This window comes from Oncorhynchus keta, chromosome 20 (genome assembly GCF_023373465.1).
Source record: "Oncorhynchus keta strain PuntledgeMale-10-30-2019 chromosome 20, Oket_V2, whole genome shotgun sequence".
Lineage (NCBI taxonomy): Eukaryota > Metazoa > Chordata > Actinopteri > Salmoniformes > Salmonidae > Oncorhynchus > Oncorhynchus keta.
The window spans coordinates 48,183,769-48,200,344 of NC_068440.1; the positions used below are offsets into that span (position 1 = coordinate 48,183,769).

General features: G+C 45.4%; 1 protein-coding gene across 1 annotated transcript in view; it reads left to right on the forward strand.

Moving 5' to 3' along the window:
* LOC118374322 (serine/threonine-protein kinase 3) overlaps nt 1-15,378 on the forward strand; it is a 29,662-nt gene extending 14,284 nt beyond the window's left edge. Inside the window, exons 9-12 of the mRNA XM_052473137.1 lie at nt 3,853-3,975; nt 7,670-7,865; nt 10,431-10,615; nt 14,151-15,378. Of these exons, the coding sequence (XP_052329097.1) occupies nt 3,853-3,975; nt 7,670-7,865; nt 10,431-10,615; nt 14,151-14,309 (663 nt within the window). The 3' untranslated portion in view covers nt 14,310-15,378. The remainder of the gene's footprint in view (nt 1-3,852; nt 3,976-7,669; nt 7,866-10,430; nt 10,616-14,150) is intronic.
* The last annotated feature ends 1,198 nt before the right edge of the window (nt 15,379-16,576 follow it).

Here is a 16,576-nt window from a genome sequence, read left to right on the forward strand (position 1 = left end):
GAGAGATACACACACAACTACTACAGGTGAGAGATACACACACAACTACTACAGGTGAGAGATACACACACAACTACTACAGGTGAGAGATACACACACAACTACTACAGGTGAGAGATACACACACAACTACTACAGGTGAGAGATACACACACAACTACTACAGGTGAGAGATACACACACAACTACTACAGGTGAGAGATACACACACAACTACTACAGGTGAGAGATACACACACAACTACTACAGGTGAGAGATACACACACAACTACTACAGGTGAGAGATACACACAACTACTACAGGTGAGAGATACAGCCACGCAACTACTACAGGTGAGGGTTACATGTAGATATGGTTAAAGTGACATATATGATGAACAGAGAGTAGCAGCAGCGTAAAAAGATTTGGGACAAATCATTCACTAAACCCTAAACCTCACATCCTCACATCTTGTAATCAATAATGTGGAAAGTTGAGGTGACTAAACTGCTTGGAGTAACCCTGGATTGTAACCTGTCATGGTCAAAACATATTGATACAACAGTAGCTAAGATTTTAAAATGTTTATTTCACCTTTATTTAATAGGCCAGTTGAGAACAAGTTCTCATTTACAACTGTGACCTGGTCAAGATAAAGCAAAGCAGTACAACCAAAACAACAACACAGAGTTACACATATACAAACACAATAGAATCATCTGTATACAGTGTGTAGATGGGGAGAAGTGTAGATGGGGAGAAGTCTGTCCATAATAAAGCGCTGCTCTACCTTCTTAACAACATTATCAACAAGACAGGTCCTACAGGCCCTAGTCTCTACCTTCTTAACAACATTATCAACAAGGCAGGTCCTACAGGCCCTAGTCTCTACCTTCTTAACAACATTATCAACAAGGCAGGTCCTACAGGCCCTAGTTTTGACCCACCTGGACTACTGTTCAGTCGTGTGGTCAGGTGCCACAAAGAGGGACTTAGGAAAATTGCAATTGGCTCAGAACAGGGCAGCACGGCCCTTGGATCTACACAGAGAACTAATATTAATAATATGCATGTCAATCTCTCCTGGCTCAAAGTGGAGGAGATATTGACTTCATCACTACTTGTATTTATGAGAGGTATTGACATGTTGAATGTACCGAGCTGTCTGTCTAAACTACTAGCACACAGCTCAGACACCCATGCGTACCCCACAAGACATGCCACCAGAGGTCTCTTCACAGGCAAAGGGAGTGTCGTGTCTTTACTATCATTAAATTGAAGACTTCGTTTTTATCAAAGATTCTCTGTAATTAGTATTACGCTATCAAATTGATTAATCATGTAACTGTAATTAACTAGGAAGTCGGGGCACCAAGGAAAATATTCAGATTACAAAGTTATCATTTCCTAAAATAACTTTTCAGATATTTTATCTGATCAATTAGTCTTCGAATTAATGAATTATTTACTTTACCTCACGTTAGTCTCATTCCAAATGTCGTAAATTGTTGGTTATCTGCACGAACCCAGTCTCCCCTCTGAGTCATCCATACATCAATTGTCTTCAATCATTTATTTATTACTAAGTAATTCACAGAAATGCATAAACAAACAAACAAGTGAAATATGGTTACATGAAATGAAGGAGAATGTGCCCCTAGTGGGCTAAACCGGCATGGCGGCTTGTTAGACAAAAGGGGAAGTGGGGGTCGACTAAGAAGTCACTACAAAGTGATAATTGTAACAATTGAAATGCTAATCCTTTGCACATGAACGCTCACTCATTCGGGAACAATTGCAATCAATATATATATTTACGCTCAGTGTGTCGTCTTGATCGCTGGTGAAAAGTTGTTTATTTTGTAGAATTGTCCGTCTCTCTCTCTCTCTGTTGTGGTTAGAGGGGATAGTTCAGAGTGACATTCATTCATGTTGTTGTAGGATGGTTGTTTCGGCGGTTGTCGTTCTTCGCATTCAATGATACCGAATTCCTAGCTGCAGACTAGTAATTAATATCAAAGACTTGTTCTTATTCTGTCGATATCGATAGTCTAAGAGTTTAACCACATGGTATGGTTAAAAGATTCAGCAATGGTCTACAACCTTTGTCTAGTCCTAATGGAGAAATGAATGGTCTGGTGATAATTTCTCAAAGTTCGGTTTTATTCGAAATTTCAGAAAAGGGGCTGTCCCCGGATGCCTGACCCTAACTGGGCACAGGGGCGGTCCTCTGATTTAGTTCAAATCAAAGGGGAATTGGATTGTCCTTCATTAAACAGTTCAAAATCATATTACACAATTTTACAAACGGTATCATACTCATTCATCTTATACAACAATTAGATGTAAACCTCATATCTGAGGCTATTATATAAACGGCGTTATGGTAATGTGGCCACACCGTCTCCCATGAGCTTCCCCAAGTTGTAACAAACGGACCAGTTAGTAGCTGGATTCTTCACCGATCTTTTATACCTTCTCCGGAACATAAACGTTGTTCGGACCTCAAGTTCTGTGAGGTGGAAGAAATTCCTTTGTTCTCTATGAAACTTCACTCTCTCTCTATACTGTGTGGCCATGAGGCAGGGTCTTCTCAAGAATTTACGACCTTTCTCTGACCACAGCAGCCTAGTTGAAGGAGGCAGGGAGAGGGGGATGGGCTTGCTGTACCAAAAGAGGGAAACGTCATGACAGGAGAGACACAGTACTACATAGAGCCATGACTACATGGAACTCTATTCCACATAAGAGGAACTGATGCAGCAGTAGAATCAGATTTAAAAAACAGACGGACCTTATGGAACAGTGGGGACTGAAGCAACACAACCATTGGCACAGACACACAATAACATGCGCACCACACATACACATGGATTTAGTACCGTAGATGTGGTAGCGGTGGAGTAGGGGCCTGAGGGCACACTGTGTGTTGTGAGATTTGTGAATGTATTGTAATGTTTTAAAGTTGTATAAACTGCCTTAATTATGCTGGACCCCAGGATGAGTAGCTGCTGCCTTGACAGACAGACAGACAGACAGACAGACAGACAGACAGACAGACAGACAGACGACTCCCACAGGTGAGACACGGACGGACGACTTCCGCAGGTGAGACACAGACGGACGGACGACTTCCACAGGTGAGACACAGACGGACGGACGACTACCGCAGGTGAGACACAGACGGACGGACGACTACCGCAGGTGAGACACAGACGGACGGACGACTACCACAGGTGAGACACAGACGGACGGACGACTACCACAGGTGAGACACAGACGGACGGACGACTACCGCAGGTGAGACACGGACGGACGACTTCCGCAGGTGAGACACAGACGGACAAACGACTTCCACAGGTGAGACACAGACGGACGGACGACTTCCGCAGGTGAGACACAGACGGACGGACGACTACCACAGGTGAGACACAGACGGACGGACGACTACCGCAGGTGAGACACAGACGGACGGACGACTACCACAGGTGAGACACAGACGGACGGACGACTACCACAGGTGAGACACAGACGGACGGACGACTACCACAGGTGAGACACAGACGGACGGACGACTACCACAGGTGAGACACAGACGGACGGACGACTACCGCAGGTGAGACACAGACGGACGACTACCACAGGTGAGACACGGACGGACGGACGGACGACTACCGCAGGTGAGATAGACAGACATACTCCTGTATACTGGTAGAACATCAAAGTGTGATCTTCTGTAGCTCATCAGAGCGTAGCACCTTGACAGTTATCTGTCTATGCTGTCCCGTCCTCTACCAACATATTAAACCACTGGCAGGCATGTGGAGCTTTGGTCAACTAACTGCCATCCTCCTCTCGCTCTCTCTTGTAGCATCCGTTCATCACAGCCGCCAAGCCAGTCACCATCCTGAGAGACCTGATCACTGAGTCCATGGAGATGAAGGCTAAGAGACAACAGGAGCAGCAGAGAGAGCTGGAGGAGGACGACGACTCTGTACGTATAGTCTAGGATCTATGTACACAGTACACAGCCATTAAAGCAGCTGGGTTCAGACATGTTCACCAAGCTGCCTCAATGGCTGGGCTTCTTGGGGCGTTATAGTTCTGATGATCGTCAACTACAAGTAGGGGATTGGTTGATGCTGAATGTTATATTAAAATATTCCCCCCATTTCATCTAAGTCAATATGACACCAATAAAACGTATCTTAATAGTTAGCTAACACCAGTCTGCTGAACAGGCAAAGAAAAGGTCATGGAACCTTGACACAAATAACTTTTTCCATTAGCTAGCTAGCTAGAGCTAGACAACAACAGCTGACCTCAACACTTCACATAAAAGCTACAGGTAACTGTCAAAATAAAGGAAACACCAACAGTGTCTTAATAGGGCGTTGGCCCACCATGAGCCAGAACAGCTTCAATGCATTTTGGCATAGATTCTCGTGTCTGGAACTCTAATGGGGGGGATTCAACTAGGGCTGTTGCAGTGACCGTATTACAGCCACATCGGCAGTCACGAGTCATGACCGCAGTACAATTCCACATGACCATTGAGTCACGGTAATCTCCTCTTATGCATAGTGGTCTTGCCTTGGTAGTACCTGTCCCTAATGGCCTGGTACTCGGGGCTCTATCGTCCCTCCATCAGGACATAATGGCCTGGTACTCAGGGCTCTTATCGTCCCTCCATCAGGTCCTAATAACCTGGTACTCAGGGCTCTATTGTCACTCCATCAGGTCCTAATGGCCTGGTACTCAGGGCTCTATTGTCACTCCATCAGGTACTAATGGCCTGGTACTCAGGGCTCTATTGTCACTCCATCAGGTCCTAATGGCCTGGTACTCAGGGCTCTATTGTCCCTCCATCAGGTCCTAATAACCTGGTACTCAGGGCTCTATTGTCCCTCCATCAGGTACTAATGGCCTGGTACTCAGGGCTCTATTGTCCCTCCATCAGGTACTAATGGCCTGGTACTCAGGGCTCTATTGTCACTCCATCAGGTCCTAATGGCCTGGTACTCAGGGCTCTATTGTCCCTCCATCAGGTCCTAATGGCCTGGTACTCAGGGCTCTATTGTCACTCCATCAGGTCCTAATGGCCTGGTACTCAGGGCTCTATTGTCACTCCATCAGGTCCTAATGGCCTGGTACTCAGGGCTCTATTGTCACTCCATCAGGTCCTAATGGCCTGGTACTCAGGGCTCTATTGTCACTCCATCAGGTACTAATGGCCTGGTACTCAGGGCTCTATTGTCCCTCCATCAGGTCCTAATGGCCTGGTACTCAGGGCTCTATTGTCCCTCCATCAGGTCCTAATGGCCTGGTACTCAGGGCTCTATTGTCCCTCCATCAGGTCCTAATGGCCTGGTACTCAGGGCTCTATTGTCACTCCATCAGGTACTAATGGCCTGGTACTCAGGGCTCTATTGTCCCTCCATCAGGTCCTAATGGCCTGGTACTCAGGGCTCTATTGTCCCTCCATCAGGTACTAATGGCCTGGTACTCAGGGCTCTATTGTCCCTCCATCAGGTACTAATGGCCTGGTACTCAGGGCTCTATTGTCACTCCATCAGGTCCTCAATGGCCTGGTACTCAGGGCTCTATTGTCCCTCCATCAGGTACTAATGGCCTGGTACTCAGGGCTCTATTGTCACTCCATCAGGTACTAATGGCCTGGTACTCAGGGCTCTATTGTCACTCCATCAGGTACTAATGGCCTGGTACTCAGGGCTCTATTGTCCCTCCATCAGGTACTAATGGCCTGGTACTCAGGGCTCTATTGTCACTCCATCAGGTACTAATGGCCTGGTACTCAGGGCTCTATTGTCCCTCCATCAGGTACTAATGGCCTGGTACTCAGGGCTCTATTGTCCCTCCATCAGGTACTAATGGCCTGGTACTCAGGGCTCTATTGTCACTCCATCAGGTCCTAATGGCCTGGTACTCAGGGCTCTATTGTCCCTCCATCAGGTCCTAATGGCCTGGTACTCAGGGCTCTATTGTCCCTCCATCAGGTCCTAATAACCTGGTACTCAGGGCTCTATTGTCCCTCCATCAGGTCCTAATGGCCTGGTACTCAGGGCTCTATTGTCACTCCATCAGGTACTAATGGCCTGGTACTCAGGGCTCTATTGTCACTCCATCAGGTCCTAATGGCCTGGTACTCAGGGCTCTATTGTCCCTCCATCAGGTCCTAATGGCCTGGTACTCAGGGCTCTATTGTCCCTCCATCAGGTCCTAATGGCCTGGTACTCGGGGCTCTATCGTCCCTCCATCAGGTCCTAATGGCCTGGTACTCGGGGCTCTATCGTCCCTCCATCAGGTCCTAATGGCCTGGTACTCAGGGCTCTATTGTCCCTCCATCAGGTCCTAATGGCCTGGTACTCAGGGCTCTATTGTCCCTCCATCAGGTCCTAATGGCCTGGTACTCAGGGCTCTATTGTCCCTCCATCAGGTCCTAATGGCCTGGTACTCAGGGCTCTATTGTCCCTCCATCAGGTCCTACTGGCCTGGTACTCAGGGCTCTATTGTCCCTCCATCAGGTCCTAATGGCCTGGTAATGGCCTGGGCTCTATTGTCTCTCTAACCACTCTGACATCAATGCAATCTAAAGTCACATCAAACAGTATTGCAGTTGATACACAACAAAATGTGCTTTTAGTTCCCAACACCCATATGCATAGGCCTATATATGAGCCCCCCAAAAAACCCTGAATTAAAATTATTGTGCCGTTATTTACATTTAAGTCATTTAGCTATATTATACGTGGCAAAGAGTTATTGAATACAAATGTAAGATGTCTTTGGTATATATTTCGTTTACCCTATGCTCCAAAAGCTCCAAAAGTAAGTCAATAGCCATGTTAGACTGAAATATATAACGGTCAATATATAACGGTCAATATGTAAAGGTCAATATGTAAAGGTCATTATGTAAAGGTCATTATGTAAAGGTCATTATGTAAAGGTCAATATGTAAAGGTCAATATGTAAAGGTCAATGTGTAAAGGTAATTTCGTCAAACTTGTGAGGCTCTCTCGTCTCCATGCTCATTCAACATACAGTGCATTCCGAAAGTATTCAGACCCCCCAGAAATACCTTTATGTAAATAAGGTAGTTTCAAAGTTACAAAAATGTCAACCTGTTTTTGCTTTGTCCTCATTGGGTATTGTGTGTAGATTGATTTGAAATAATTTCATCCATTTTAGAATAACGTCAGCTAGCTCATGTCCAAATGCCAGTCCTACATTCTTCCACAAAGATGGTTTGAATCCTAAGCAACCTGTGTTGAAGTACAATAGACTAACATAACTACTGTAGTAGGTTAAAGCTGTGTGTTGGAAAACCTTGGTAGAGCATGGGTGGATTACACATTAGTGCTTTTGTTGCTTAAGACCAATGCTTATTTTACACTTAAAAGGTTGTTTTTGTGTTAATAGATACCTAGTATGAAAGCAGAATAATGGGCCAGCACACATTTGATATATTTACAGTTGATACTTTGAACGTAATTTTTTATTTCCTGGGTAACATGTCCTTCTACACAGCTCAGGTTTGGGCCTGCACATTCCGCAGTTAGTGGGTATTTGTATGAATGAATCCCAGCACCTTACTGTCCACCTGCTGATGTAAAAAGGACTTTACAAGTTAGTTTAATTGACCTGACTGTTCTCTCTCTGTCCAGGAAGAGGAGGTGGAAGTGGACTCCCACACCATGGTGAAGTCTGGGTCAGAGGGGGCTGGCACCATGAGAGCTACCAGCACCATGAGTGACGGAGCTCAGACCATGATCGAGCACGGCAGTACCATGTTAGAGGCAGACCTGGGAACCATGGTCATCAACAGTGATGAGGAGGACAACGATGAAGGCTCAATGAGGAGTGAGTAGAGCTTGTCAGGATAGTACCGTAGGCTGTAACATAGTATATTTTGTGATCATTTAGTTATATGTATTATAGTGAGCTGTCAGCGTAGTACCCATTAGGCTGTAGCTGACATTATCTCGTTTTTGTCAAACATTTTGATTTGAGACGAGATGCACATGGAGAAAGACTTAAACCCCCAACCTCAGGACCTCCGTCCTGTAACTGTCTCTGTCTTTAGTATAGTAGTGTTGCTACTGGAAACAAATATATCAATGCAAAATACAACAATTCCTGAGTTACAGCTCATGTAAGGAAGTCAGTCAATTCAAATAACTTCATTAGACCATAATCTATGTATTTCACAAGACTGGGCGCAGCCATAGGCCTACCCACTGGGGAGCCAGGTCCAGCCATAGGCCTACCCACTGGGGAGCCAGGTCCAGCCATAGGCCTTCCCACTGGGGAGCCAGGTCCAGCCATAGGCCTACCCACTGGGGAGCCAGGTCCAGCCATAGGCCTTCCCACTGGGGAGCCAGGTCCAGCCATAGGCCTACCCACTGGGGAGCCAGGTCCAGCCATAGGCCTACCCACTGGGGAGCCAGGTCCAGCCATAGGCCTACCCACTGGGGAGCCAGGTCCAGCCATAGGCCTACCCACTGGGGAGCCAGGTCCAGCCATAGGCCTACCCACTGGGGAGCCAGGTCCAGCCATAGGCCTACCCACTGGGGAGCCAGGTCCAGCCATAGGCCTACCCACTGGGGAGCCAGGTCCAGCCATAGGCCTACCCACTGGGGAGCCAGGTCCAGCCATAGGCCTACCCACTGGGGAGCCAGGTCCAGCCATAGGCCTACCCACTGGGGAGCCAGGTCCAGCCATAGGCCTACCCACTGGGGAGCCAGGTCCAGCCATAGGCCTACCCACTGGGGAGCCAGGTCCAGCCATAGGCCTACCCACTGGGGGGGAGCCATGTCCAGCCATAGGCCTACCCACTGGGGAGCCAGGTCCAGCCATAGGCCTACCCACTGGGGAGCCATGTCCAGCCATAGGCCTACCCACTGGGGAGCCAGGTCCAGCCATAGGCCTACCCACTGGGGAGCCAGGTCCAGCCATAGGCCTACCCACTGGGGAGCCAGGTCCAGCCATAGGCCTACCCACTGGGGAGCCAGGTCCAGCCATAGGCCTACCCACTGGGGAGCCAGGTCCAGCCATAGGCCTACCCACTGGGGAGCCAGGTCCAGCCATAGGCCTACCCACTGGGGAGCCAGGTCCAGCCATAGGCCTACCCACTGGGGAGCCAGGTCCAGCCATAGGCCTACCCACTGGGGAGTCAGGTCCAGTCAATCGGAATGAGTTTTTCCCCCACAAAAGAGCTTTATTACAGACAGAAATATTCAGTTTCATCAGCTGTCCGGGTTTTTATTTATTTTATTTTACCAGCCAAATTCTTAAGAACAAATTCTTATTTTCAATGACGGCCTAGGAACAGTGGCCTGCCTGTTCAAGGGCAGAACGACAGATTTGTACCTTGTCAGCTTGGGGATTTGAACTTGCAACAGTTCGGTTACTAGTCCAACGCTCTAACCACTAGGCTACCCTGCCGCCCCGGTGGCTGATCTCAGATTATTCAGCAGGTGAAGAAGTCGGATGTGGAGGTCCTGGGCTGGCGTGGTTACATGTGGTCTGCGGTTGTGATGCCGGTTGGACGTACTGCCAAATTCTCTAACACGATGTTGGAGGCGGCTTGTGGTAGAGAAATGAACATTGAATTATCTGGCAACAGCTCTGGTGGACATTCCTGTAGGCAGCATGCCAATTGCACATTCCCTCAAAAATATAGATATCTTTGGCATTGTGTTGTGACAAAACTGCACCGTTTTAGTGGCCTTTTATTGTCCCCAACGCAAGGTGCACCTGTGTAATAATCATGCTATTTAATCATCTTCTTGATATGCCACACCTGTCAGGTGGATGGATTATCTTGGGGGGGAAAGGCTCACTAACAGGGATATAAACAAATTTGTGCACAGCATTTGAGAGAAATTAGCTTTTTGTGCATGTGGAACATTTCTGGGCTCTTTTATTTCAGTTCTTGAAACACTTTACATGTGTTTTTATATTTTTGGTCAGTATATTTTAAAACCTTGTCTATTCCTCCTAGATATAAATCTTCACAGTTAGAAAATTATTATATTCAAGGGATACCACAGGATTTTGGCAATGAGGCTCTTAATCTACTTCCCCAGAGTCAATGACCTCGTGGAAACCATTTTTATGTGTCTGCGTACAGTTTGAAGGAAGTTGCTAACTAGCGTTAGCGCAATCTCTTAGAAGTCTATGGGAACAGCTAGCATGCTCGCAGATACCCATAATGCTAGCTGATACCCATAGGCTTCCAGTCATAGCGGCTCACGAAACTACCTCCAACTTCCTTCATACTGGAGACGGAGACAAAATGATCCGGAAGTATCCCTTTAACATGTGTTCATTACTCCAACATGCCGAGCTCTACCTCCCTCCACACCGTGTGGTTTTGTTTTTCATTAGGAAGAGTAGAGTAAATGTTTCCTTCTCTCTGCACAGGACACCCCACCTCCCAGCAGGCCCTGAGACCCTCCTTCATGGACTACTTTGACAAGCAGGACTCTAAGGTCCAACAGGAGAGCTATAACCATAACCGGCCGCAGGAACCAGGCTATCACATCAGCCAGGCTAAGAACGTCTTCCCTGACAACTGGAAGGTTCCGCAGGACGGAGACTTTGACTTTGTGAGTTACACCTAATCACCCTTCCATAGAACAACATATAGAACCATCCATAGAACAACAAAAATAACCATCCATGGAACTACATATAGAACCATCCATAGAACAACAAAAATAACCATCCATAGAACAACATATAGAACCATCCATAGAACAACAAAAATAACCATCCATGGAACTACATATAGAACCATCCATAGAACAACAAAAATAACCATCCATAGAACAACATATAGAACCATCCATAGAACAACAAAAATAACCATCCATAGAACAACATATAGAACCATCCATAGAACAACAAAAATAACCATCCATGGAACTACATATAGAACAACATATAGAACCATCCATAGAACAACAAAAATAACCATCCATGGAACTACATATAGAACCATCCATGGAACTACATATAGAACAACATATAGAACCATCCATAGAACAACAAAAAATAACCATGCATGGAACTACATATAGAAAAACATCTAGAACCATCCATAGAACTACATATAGAACCATCCATGGAACTTCATATATAGTTCTACACGTAGAACTACACATAGAACAACAGGTAGAGCGTTCTCTAGAGCTTCATATAGAACTACATATAGAACTACAGTACCATAATATTGAAGATATCAAAACTAACTATGAAATAACACACATGGAATGATGTTGTAACCATAAAAGTGTTTGAGCTTCTTCAAAGTAGCCAATCTTTGCCTTGATGACAGCTTTGAACACTCTTGGTATTCTCTGAACCAGCTTCATGAGGTAGTCACCTGGAATGCATTTCAATTAACAGGTATGCCTTGTTAAATTCATTTGTGGAATTTCTATCCTTAATGTGTTTGAGCCAATCAGTTGTGTTGTGACAAGGTAGGTTTGGTATTCAGAAGAAAGCCCTATTTGGTAAAAGACCAAGTACATACAGTGGGGCAAAAAGTATTTAGTCAGCCACCAATTGTGCAAGTTCTCCCACTTAAAAAGATGAAAGACTCCTGTAAAAATCCAGAAAATCACATTGTAGGATTTTTAATGAATTGATTTGCAAATTATGGTGGAAAATAAGTATTTGGTCACCTACAAACAAGCAAGATGTCTGGCTCTCTCTCTCAAACAGTCACACTCCAAACTCCACTATGGCCAAGACCAAAGAGCTGTCAAAGGACACCAGAAACAAAATTGTAGACCTCCACCAGGCTGGGAAGACTGAATCTGCAATTATTAGGAAATGGAAGACATACAAGACCACTGATAATCTCCCTCGATCTGGGGCTCCACGCAAGATCTCACCCCGTGGGGTCAAAATGATCACAAGAACGGTGAGTAAAAATCCCAGAACCACACGGGGGGACCTAGTGAATGACCTGCAGAGAGCTGGGACCAAAGTAACAAAGCCTACCATCAGTAACACACAACGCCGCCAGGGACTCAAATCCTGCAGTGCCAGACGTGTCCCCCTGCTTAAGCCAATACATGTCCAGGCCCGTCTGAAGTTTGCTAGAGAGCATTTGCATGATCCAGGAGAAGATTGGGAGAATGTCATATGGTCAGATGAAACCAAAATAGACCTTTTTGGTAAAAACTCAAATCGTCGTGTTTGGAGGACAAAGAATGCTGAGTTGCATCCAAAGAACACCATACCTACCGTGAAGCATGGGGGTGGAAACATCATGCTTTGGGGCTGTTTTTCTGCAAAGTGACCAGGACGACTGATCCGTGTAAAGGAAAGAATGAATGGGGCCATGTATCGTGAGATTTTGAGTGAAAACCTCCTTCCATCAGCAAGGGCATTGAAGATGAAACGTGGCTGGATCTTTCAGCATGACAATGATCCCAAACACACCGCCCAGGCAATGAAGGAGTGGCTTCGTAAGAAGCATTTCAAGGTCCTGGAGTGGCATAGCCAGTCTCCAGATCTCAACCCCATAGAAAATCTTTGGGGGGAGTTGAAAGTCCGTGTTGCCCAGCAACAGCCCCAAAACATCACCGCTCTAGAGGAGATCTGCATGGAGGAATGGGCCAAAATACCAGCAACAGTGTGTGAAAACCTTGTGAAGACTTACAGAAAACATTTGACCTCTGTCATTGCTATTGTAAAGTGGCTGTTCCACTGGATGTCATAAGGTGAATGCACCAATTTGTAAGTCGCTCTGGATAAGAGCGTCTGCTAAATGACTTAAATGTAAATGTAATTGCCAACAAAGGGTATATAACAAAGTATTGAGAAACTTTTGTTATTAACCAAATACTTATCTTCCACCATAATTTGCAAATAAATTCATTAAAAATCATACAATGTGATTTTCTTGATTTTTTTTCTCATTTTGTCTGTCATAGTTGAAGTGTACATATGAAGAAAATTACAGGCCTCTCTCATCTTTGTAAGTGGGAGAACTTGCACAATTGGTGGCTGACTAAATACTTTTTGCCCCACTGTATGTAAGTCCAATTTGTATTTTTTTGGTTCCAACTGCCGTGTCTTTGTGAGACGCAGGGTTGGTGCATGGATGATCTCCGCATGTGTGGTTCCCACTGTGAAGCATGGAGGAGGAGGTGTGGTGTGGTGGTGCTTTGCTGGTGACACATTTTGATTTGTTTAACACTTTTTTGGTTACTACATGATTCCATATGTGTTGTTTCATAGTTTAGATTTCTTCACTATTATTCTACAATGTAAAAAAATATTTTTTTTAAATGAAAAAGCACTTGAATGAGTAGATGTGTCCAAACTTTTGACCAGTAGTGTACATACATACATACATAACATATTCAGATAAATACATTTAAAAAGTGGTATTGGTATTTTATTAGGATCTCCATTAGCTGTTGCAAAAGCAGCAGCTACTCTTCCAGGGGTCCACACAAAACATGAAACACAATACAGAACATTAATAGACAATAACAGCCCAAGGAAAGAACTACAAAAAAAAATTTTATGGCACATGTAACCTACATATCAATACATACACACAAACTATCTATATATATATATATATATATGCCATTTAGCAGACGCTCCAAATAGGGGAGAGGCGTTGTGCCGGGAGGTGTTGCTTCATCTGGTTTCTGAAACCAGGTTTGTTGTTAATCTGACCAATATGAGATGGTACAGAGTTCCATGCAATAATGGCTCTCTATAATACTGTACACTTTCTTGAATTTGTTCTGGATTTGGGGACTGTGAAAAGACCCCTGGTGGTTTGTAATAGCATGTCTGTGATCAATAGGAATGTAATATTATCTCTGTGATAATGATGTCATCTCTGTGATAATGATGTCATCTCTGTGATTTGTAGTATGTGATGTCATCTCTGATCAATAGTCATGTGACATTATCTCTGTGATCCACAGTCAGGTGACATTATCTCTGTCCATCCATTGGTCTTTACTTCCTATCTGACACAGTGATTTAGGTTGTGCCGTGTTCTAAAGTTGCTTCTCTCCCTCTGTGTGTCCCTGCGTGTTCCCTGTGTGTCCCTGCGTGTTCCCTGTGTGTCCCTGCGTGTTCCCTGCGTGTTCTCTGTCTAAGCAGCTGAAGAACCTTGACTTTGAGGAGCTGCAGCTGCGACTGACGGCTCTGGACCCCATGATGGAGAGAGAGATCGAGGAGCTGCGCCAGCGCTACACAGCCAAGAGACAACCCATCCTCGACGCAATGGACGCCAAGAAACGCAGACAGCAGAACTTCTGAAGAGCCTGACCTGAGGAACACATTCTGACCTGGGCCCGTGTTCATACAGCGGCTCACATTCCAGAGTGCTGATCTAGGCTAAGGTCCACTTTCCATGTAATCTTATTCCTTATGATCTAAAAGGCAGAACTGATGCTAGATCAGCACTCTGGCAGCAGAACTGCTGAGGACCTTAGAAAAGGAATTCTGACCTGGTGCTTTCTGTTAAGACCTGACCAAGGGAGAGGAGAGACCTGACCGCTGTCTGGAATTTAATTCACCCTGCTTCTGTGCTTCTAAATGTCCTCCATTTTGTCTCTCATCACCACCCTAGTAGTAAGTGTGACCTGGAGTTATCTTCCCATGGCTCTGCTGGCCCTCAGGACTATTTTAAACAATTATTAGCCTCCCCCTCTGTTAATTATGAACCTGTAGGTAGCCTTATACCCCTCTGTTAATTATGAACCTGTAGGTAGCCTTATACCCCTCTGTTAATGATGAACCTGTAGGTAGCCTTATACCCCTCTGTTAATTATGAACCTGTAGGTAGCCTTATACCCCTCTGTTAATGATGAACCTGTAGGTAGCCTTATACCCCTCTGTTAATTATGAACCTGTAGGTAGCCTTATACCCCTCTGTTAATGATGAACCTGTAGGTAGCCTTATATCCCTCTGTTAATGATGAACCTGTAGGTAGCCTTATACCCCTCTGTTAATTATGAACCTGTAGGTAGCCTTATACCCCTCTGTTAATTATGAACCTGTAGGTAGCCTTATACCCCTCTGTTAATTATGAACCTGTAGGTAGCCTTATACCCCTCTGTTAATTATGAACCTGTAGGTAGCCTTATACCCCTCTGTTAATTATGAACCTGTAGGTAGCCTTATACCCCTCTGTTAATGATGAACCTGTAGGTAGCCTTATACCCCTCTGTTAATGATGAACCTGTAGGTAGCCTTATACCCCTCTGTTAATTATGAACCTGTAGGTAGCCTTATACCCCTCTGTTAATGATGAACCTGTAGGTAGCCTTATATCCCAAAGTTTGATTGATTAACATTTTCTTAAAGATACGTTTTTCCCCTTTAGAGCATCCTCTGATAAACTGTCTGAGTTTATTTGCTTCTTGGGAAATGACCAGCGACATGGAAAATAATGTTAGAGGATACAACAACGCATTGTAAACTGCAGACTTTCTACTTGACAAGAAAAGCTAGTTTATGTTGTTAAGATGGGGAAGCTTCACCATCCTTACATCGGCGTCACTAAGAGGCGTGGTCATCTCAACGAGAAATGGCAGATGGGGGGGAAGCGGCCATTGTAGAAATGGCAGATAGGGGGAAGCGGCCATTGTAGAAATGGCAGATTGGGGGAAGCGGCCATTGTAGAAATGGCAGATTGGGGAAGCGGCCATTGTAGAAATGGCAGATTGGGGGAAGCGGCCATTGTAGAAATGGCAGATTGGGAAGCGGCCATTGTAGAAATGGCAGATTGAAGCGGCCATTGTAGAAATGGCAGATGGGGGGAAGCGGCCATTGTAGAAATGGCAGATTGGGGGAAGCGGCCATTGTAGAAATGGCAGATTAGAGGATAAGCGGCCATTGTAGAAATGGCAGATTAGGAAAGCGGCCATTGTAGAAATGGCAGATTGGGGAAGCGGCCATTGTAGAAATGGCAGATTGGGGGAAGCGGCCATTGTAGAAATGGCAGATTGGGGGAAGCGGCCATTGTAGAAATGGCAGATTGGGGGAAGCGGCCATTGTAGAAATGGCAGATTGGGGGAAGCGGCCATTGTAGAAATGGCAGATTGGGGGAAGCGGCCATTGTAGAAATGGCAGATTGGGGGAAGCGGCCATTGTAGAAATGGCAGATTGGGGGAAGCGGCCATTGTAGAAATGGCAGATTGGGGGAAGCGGCCATTGTAGAACCATCTAAATCGCTATAAAATATATTTTCAGTAACTTTTTTTTACGGCTGTTGAAAGTTGGACGAAACTGAAAGTGAATTGTTATCCGGGGTCCTTTGTACGTCCACCATCATTGTCCATGCTATCCGGTATCCTTGTACAGTCTGTAGCCATAACGACAATTGGTCCTGAGAATGTAACTCTAACGTTACCCCATTGAAGTTGAAAATGGTCATGGTCAAGGTTAGGTAAGTGTTATGGTTTAGGGTAGGGACGTTCCCTGAAATGCAGATAGCACTAACCACCATGTTACAGGGAAATGGGATGCGAGGTAGGGGATTGGAGTTGTTTGGAATGGAGCCTAGTTGTTGCAGTTCACC